Source organism: Euprymna scolopes, chromosome 15, assembly GCF_053919585.1.
Source record: "Euprymna scolopes isolate OS-2025 chromosome 15, ASM5391958v1, whole genome shotgun sequence".
Classification (NCBI taxonomy): domain Eukaryota; kingdom Metazoa; phylum Mollusca; class Cephalopoda; order Sepiida; family Sepiolidae; genus Euprymna; species Euprymna scolopes.
Genome location: NC_136496.1, coordinates 97,247,919 through 97,255,686, shown reverse-complemented (window position 1 = coordinate 97,255,686; position 7,768 = coordinate 97,247,919). Strand labels below are relative to the sequence as shown.

At 33.1% G+C, this 7,768-nt stretch overlaps 1 protein-coding gene across 1 annotated transcript in view; it reads left to right on the top strand.

The window, feature by feature from the left end:
* LOC145294017 (autophagy-related protein 2 homolog B-like) overlaps window positions 1-7,768 on the top strand; it is a 252,530-nt gene that overhangs the window by 172,897 nt on the left and 71,865 nt on the right. The window contains exons 17-19 of the mRNA XM_080140978.1: window positions 1-28; window positions 5,545-5,746; window positions 7,539-7,681. The exon at window positions 1-28 is cut by the window's left edge and continues 72 nt beyond it. Coding sequence (XP_079997104.1) covers window positions 1-28; window positions 5,545-5,746; window positions 7,539-7,681 — 373 coding nt within the window. The remainder of the gene's footprint in view (window positions 29-5,544; window positions 5,747-7,538; window positions 7,682-7,768) is intronic.

Sequence of the window (7,768 nt, the reverse complement as noted above, 5' to 3'; positions counted from 1 at the left end):
ATCACAATTATGGATTCAATTGGCCAAGGTAAGGCAAAATTTTATATAGTGGGATCATAGAAAACTAATACAATACAAGAAATGGAAATATGTTAATGTTGAGGAGGAAGACAAAAAATAAATCAATTTTAAAAAAATTGTTTTAGTAAATCTTGATTCAGTCTCAACTTCTAAACAGTGATTTCACTTTTGTTTCATTTTACTTCAGTTGCAGTTCTCAAAAATTAGAGGGCCCCTTTGTAGAGGCTAATACTTAATCTCTATATAATATACATAGATATTCGAATATTGCATTAAAGTTCTCCTTTACAACTCAAACATTATGTTAGTAAAGAAGTTGAAAACATAATTTTCCTCTACCCAATTGACAATGTAAGTATGTTATAGTATGTCTTTCTTATGGTCTCTTGATATTACTGGATTCCAGGATAAAAATTCATCTAGTCTGGTGGAGTATCCAGCTTCATGCTGGTACTTGAGGTAACATCACTTGGAGAAGGTGCACCATTCCTCATAAAAGCCAGTGTGGGTGCACCATAACAAGATCTTGTTTGGGCTGCAAATACTATGTTATTTTGAATATTTAGTTAGGGTTTACTTGTAGTGAAAAGTATTCTCATGCCAAGTTTCCCTGACACACCCCTGTACTGAGAAACTTAAGACACTTAAGAATAGTGTCTAATAGGCATTTAAGTTTTCTCTTAGTGCATAACTGCGTGTTATAATATATTTCAATGTAAGACCTCTTTATCAAATAATAAGTGTTTCAAATTTCAATCAATTTGAAACACTTACTATTTGATAAAGAAGTTTTACCCTGAAATATATTATAGAACATGGTTACTGGTAAAAAAAACAATTTTTTTAAAATTACTTTGTTTTTGTCTTCCTTTTCAGCACTGACATACTTCCATGTCTTGTATTGTGATAGCCTTCTGTATCCACTCTATATACATATATACAATGTTACAAGCAAAATACATCACATTGTTATTTTTTTATTATTTCACTGAATGATTCACTGTCATCTGCTGTTTTAGTAGTGAAAGGCCCAACAACTGCACAGGATCACAAAGTCCGAGTTGTGGAGTTGGAAACAGTTAAGGGATCATTAGAGTTGGAGTCTGACTTTGACACATGTTAGATTCATGCTTTATATGGTCATTGTTAATGTATTCTTTGATATAAATCCAGCTTACCCAAGTTAGGTGTGTAGGAATAGGTTTTATGAGATTTGTACATCATAATCACTTCATTACATAAGGTGATTACAAGTCTGGAGATCCAAAAATATAGGAGTCAGAGTCAAAGGTTTTGCATTCCGACTACATCCACAACTATATTCAGTCTTTCTTTACTTGTAACCATTTTGTTTTTTTCATTTGGAGGGGTATCAACTTCCTCAGTTGCTTGGCCAATCTTTTTCTCTTTTAAAACAAATTTAGTTGTTAATTTTATTCTACTCCCCACTCTTTTTCTTGTTTTTTTTTTTATTATTTGTTGGTTAATACAAGTCTTTTGGTTTTAGCTGATAATGTCCATTGTTGCCCCCTCCCCCAAGTCCAGAACACTCATAGCATCCTAAATATCAAAATCAAATGAAGATGAAGAAGGAGTCCTGCATGATGGAGCTTATAAAGCAGAATTAGTTCAGCGGCAACTTTTTTGAATCAGGAATCTGCTGGATGCCATTATCACAGAATCAAGACCATTTTTGTAACAGAAAAATGATTTAAAAAAAAGGGATAGTAAAAGAAATAACTCTATCGTAGAGAAAAAATTATCCGATTGCATATATTACATGTAGCTGTTCCAAGCAAAAATTAGTAGTATCAATCCAGCTAGAGAAACTTTGAATTGTAAAGAATTCCAGGTAAAGAATGGTAATATTATCCAGTCAGGATCAGCAGTGGTTCTCCTTTTGTGTCAAGATTAACAAGCCGTGCATACGTGCCCACCCCTCTGGTGTTGCATGTGAGATGACGCCACAAAAAATAGTGAAGAAATGATGAATGTGAGAAGTGTGAAGGGCCAACGTTACCTTCACATTTCGCCAAGTTTCAGAAAAATCTAATGGATGGGGCAAAAGTTATGGGGTAAAAAGTGTCATTTTTTGCAATTGTAGGGCATTTGTGACCCCCTTTTGAGCTTCTGGGAATGCTGAATCCCAGCGAAAATGGTGCAATTGTGCAATTTCACACCTTAAGACATGTATATTTGAATTCAGCACCATGGAAAACCACTGTATAGACATACATATCAAGTTTTTGAATAATATGAAAAAAGAGCTCCAAAAGGCATGTTTTTTTAGCCCTAAAAGTCCCAGAGGGATGCGAACCAGAATTTTGCCAGGGTCATCTATACTGAATTTATATTAAGAACAATGGCCTGCATATTTTGGCCAATTTCAAGAAAATCTTATGGATGGATCAAACACTATGGGGCAAAAAGTGTCATTTTTGGCCATTTTTGAGGCATTTTTTACCTCTTTTGAGTCCCTGGAGACACCAAATCCCAATGTAAATGGATACCCCTTTTCTTTTTTTTTTAGATGAGTTAAGTGACTTTGGTAGTTGTGTTTGCATATATGGTTAAGCTTTGTAACTTTTCATTTCTTGCCGTCTTTTTCCGTTTTGACTTACATTTGTAAATATTTGACTGTGGATTTACAACTTTATTTTTTGTTTGGCAACTCATGACCCCAAACTTTTGACTAATGATCTGCACCCGCTTGATTATTATTTGTACTCATTTGGAGTTCTCACACAGGTCATTATCACTCGCTGACAACAACCTAGACTAGAGTCTGGGTGACAAGTCTCCTCAGATTTCCAGTACTCTCCACCTCTTTCAATAACTTTTGTAAATGAATTTGCATTATCACAACAGCTGCTTACCATTGATTTCTTACTGGCAATGACCATTGGTCTTCACTGGAATTTGTGTGGCAATAAGTCTTCCCAAGATCCTAGTCCTCTTTGCACTCATCCAGTGGAGGTTTGGTTAGTGCCTTCTCTCCTCGATCTTTCCATCCTCTTTGATCCTTCTTGACTGTTTAGTGTAGTGCCAGTCGATAGCAACATTGCAACAATTTTTGGGAGTATTTAGCTTACAATTTTGCAGTTTCAGTTTTCTGGATTCTATATGGTGTTTTTGTAACTTTTTTGTTTTATTTCTATGTTATAGCCAGTTAACGTTCGTAACTCATGTGAATTAGCTTCCACATCCGAGGGTTTTCTTTAAGATTGCAACTGTTCTTCTCGCATTCTAATTTCTCCTAGTCTTTTTTCCAAATCCCTTAGGACTGTTTTTATTGCTCTTACAATTATACGTATCATATTGATTTCTTCATATTCCATATTCCTTTTAGTTCTCTGGCAAATTATTATTATTCATAGTAGTAGTATTTACTATCTAGAAGTTCCCCATGAGTTATTGTTGATAATTGTTTGCTGACAATAACAAGTGGTGTTCCTTGGAATCTGAGTGACAGCAAGTCTCCTCAGATTTCTAGCACTCTCTGTCTCTTTCAATAACCTTTGCAATTCATGCCATAATTGCAACAGCTGTTTATCATTGATTTGAAGGTTCCAGTACTCTCGACTTACCTCCTGTGGTTGGTGCTTTCCTTCCCATCCTCTTTTGACCCTTATTATTGTTTACTCACTTGAAGTTTTCAATAAAATCATTATCAGTGATCACTCACTGACAACAACCAGTGGTATGCCCTGAAGAGAACAAGTCTTCCCAGATGTCTAGCACTTCCTGCCTCTTTCAATATCTATTGCAAGTCATTTTGTGTTATTGCAACAACTCTTTACTATCAGTTCCTCACTGTTAAGCACTGGCTACATAAATGAGAACTCAAACACAGTCCACAGAATAAGTCTAAACTTGCCACTACGAATGCTAGTCAGTGGTTTCACAGCAGAAACCAGTTATTACTAAACTTCTTGTAAGTAAATCCAAATTTAGCCTTGGCCACTGAGCCAAAGGTTCTTTGCAAATAACAATAGAGATATGCACAAACTCACTCACACATGTATCCATACACATACAAACTAAGCAAAATGCAAACATGCATATACACACACAAGCTAGTGAACTTGCATATTGCCACAAACAATCTCACATGGCAACAGTCGAAATAAACATGTTTGCTCAATTTCTTCTTAAGCAACTCTTTCTTCACCTGAAAGATTCATGGACATTTTGAATTTTTTTTTTTTAAGTCTTTACTTTTGGTTGATCTAATAAGTTGCAAATAAAATTGCCTTTAGGAGCAAAATGTAGTATCTGTTCTGATACTACACTTAATCATTTCTGTCCTGCTCAGTGAAGGAGAAATCCTTCTAGACTAAGGTAATATTTATTTTTTCTCCCATCCAGAATGCCCCTTTTTGTAGAGCTAGATTTTCCCCCACAAAAAATGACCATGTGTTTAACTCCATCTTCGTGGGGAAGCATTTAAATGAGGGCAATGCGATTGAAAACACTGTTTGATAGAAACTCGTACACTACTAAAGTAAAATAACTTTCTTGGAAATTACATGAGTTTTTTTTCTTTGTAAGATGTTACCTTTAATCCTCTCCACACACACACACACACACACACACACACACACACACACACACACTCTCTCAACAGAAAAATAAAAATGAGATTTTTTTTTTAATACTTACATGTCACACCCTGGATATATGCTCTCTCACTCATGTATTTTTCTAACAAAAAAAAATAAATAAGAGCTTTACACTTAAAAAATGTTTTCATTAAATCCTAACATTAACCATAAGTCATTCTTTGATATTGCCATTTTCCTTTACTGTCTTATTCTTTCATTAGTGTTTCAGTTGCAACACTAGAATAGATCAATTCTTCTATCCCTGCAGATTATCCGAACAATAGCTTATGACATAAAATGCTGGATTTTGTTGTGTAGCTGACACATAGCAGTAGTTCATTATCTCCTTCTATTTCATTATTGTTAATAACTGCCATACAACTATTGTGATGTGCATTGATTTTCCTTTTCTTTTTTTAGTGAAAATGTTCAAAATATTTGATGCTCAGGCAATGCTGAGTAAATTTAATTGTATATAAACAATTTTTAATTATATATAAGTCATTTTTCATTGGATATAAGCAATTTTTAATTTATGTAAGTCATTTTTAATTGTATATAAGCATATTTTAATTGTATATAAGCAATTTTTAATAATATATGTCTTTTTTAATTGCATATAAGCAATTTTTAATAATATATAAGCAATTTTTAATTGGATATAAGCAATCTTTAATCAGATATAAACAATTTTAATTGCATATAAGCAATTTTTAATTGTATGTGAGCATTTTTTAATTGTATATAAGCAACTTTTAATAATTGTATATAAACAATTTTTATTTGTAGATAAGCAATTTTTAATCATATATAACCAATTTTTAATCATATATAACCAATTTTTAATCGTATATGAAACTTTTTCTTTATTTGGAACCACGAAAAATGTTTTCAGTATATGATTTATGTTTAATTATAGAATGGTAATTACACACACTCAAGACTTGAACTCAGTTCTTGAAGAAGACAGTGCTGAGTCTGATGAAAGCGCCAACTTTGACTCTTTGAATGGTGCCTGTCAATTCATAAAGGCAGAAGCATCACCATTTTCGACTAAGAAGTTCATGTACCATAAAGAAGAAGTCTCTGATAAAAGTGAAGTGAAAAACGTCAGTGAAGAGGTAATTGTTGTTTTTTTGTTGTTGTTTTTGTTTTTTTTTTGTAAAATTTTACCCTTTACCCCAAAGCTCTCAATGGAAAAAGTAAAGTAGTTTCTAGTTTTTGCCATTCACTGACACATCAACACTCTGTAAATATGCTCTGCCACACATGTATTTTTCTAATGAAACAAAAGCATGATATTTAAAAACATGCTCTTTCTTTCTGACTTGAGTATATTTTAAAATACTTATTTCTTCAATTTTTCAATCAATCAATCAATTTTATTGGTAAAAAAAATAGCAAAATTGAGCAAGACAAAAAGTAAAAAACATTTTTTTTCAATTCAATTTATTTGGCAAAAAATTAAATAACTGTACTTTAATTGCTATGTAAGGAAAGGGTGGTAGAAATTTACACAAGAGACAACAGTAGATTAGAACTTGTCTAAATTTACGCTGAATTGGTGCTTTTATTACTCCACTTATAGTCTATTCCAAAGTGCAGGGATCCTGTGAGAAAGCAGCTTTCCTTTGATTCAATCAAAATCAACAATGAAATAGTTTCTTGTAATGTCTCTTTCTGGTGTAGGAGTGAATAATAGATCCTATATATATATCATAATATGCATTGAGGAAATTGTACGTCAGTGCTCAAGAGAGAAGTTGACTACCATAGGGTAGATCTGATAGACCCTGCACCATTCGAGTAGCCGGTCTTTGAACCCCTTCCAGATGCTGAATATTACATATTAGATATGGACCATACTCTAATAATGGTTTGATGAGGAAGCCAGAAAGAATGGAATAAAATTCTGAATTTTTTAGATGACATATGAATGTTTGTATTGCTGTGATTGTTTGGACAATTACATTTTTTCACTAATATTGACAATTAGCATAAAGATTCAGCTAAAGATAGAATCATAAGAAAGTCTTCAAAGAAATACCCTAGTTACCACTGAAAATTTACCTTTTTTTATAATTTACAGATACACCCTCAAACCCATGGTCCAATTACTTACAATACAGAGCTTACCCCCTTTTCCTTAATTAAAAAAAACATGGACTTTACACCTGACAAAGGTTGTAGGTTTCAGCGACCGAAACATTGTGCCAATAACATCCAAGATGACAATAATCATCCAAACAATCAAAACAATACAAACTTTTCTGGAATAAGTTTGCAGAAAGAATCTAGTATGAGAAATAGAATGCTCCTTGCTTTGTTAATAGTCTGAATATAATGTTTAGATTGCTTTTTGGATGAGTCAACCAGAAGACTAAGATCTTCTGTCTTGTTCACCTCCTTGAACAGAGCAATGTTGTCACCAAAAGTAAGAGTTGAGATGGAAGGAGAATTAATTGCAATATGGTAGCATTTATCAACATAAAGGTCTAAGTCTCATTTAATTCAAGTTAGAAGATATTGCATCCCTGTACAGTCTGAGTGTTTGTCCAAGACAACTTTAAATCTGAATATGGCAGGCATCATTACGACCTCCTCTGGCAGGAAGTAGAAACACAGACTAAAAATGCTACTTTTCTTCTGTTGAGATGAAAGTAATGATGGTACATCTTCCGCAAGTTTCCACAGAAACTGTGACTAGGCAACTAGGGTAGATAAATCTTTTAAAAGTAGATTTAAATTCCTGTTGATGATGTTGTATGCCAGAATCAGGTCTCCTTACATTCTTTTAAAGTACATTGCTTCTTAATATTTTTGAAGTACTTGAATATTTTAATAAACACATATTATTTACAAGAGCATTGTCTTTTCTAATAACTGAACTGTTATTTCTTATTCCATTGCCAGCATGTCTTGCCAGGAGATAAGGAAGAATTACGTGAGTTCCAGGAAAAAACGTCTGCTAATTCTTGCTTGCTGATTGAGATTACGGTTCCAAAATGTGATATCTTTTTCCAGAGTAAAGATTTTTATGAACTTATATACAACAGGTAAGACATTTTCTTTATGTTTTTCCTTTTAAGGTTAGAATACTTAAAGTGGATACAAACTTCAGTGCATTGCGTAAGTGCATTAAA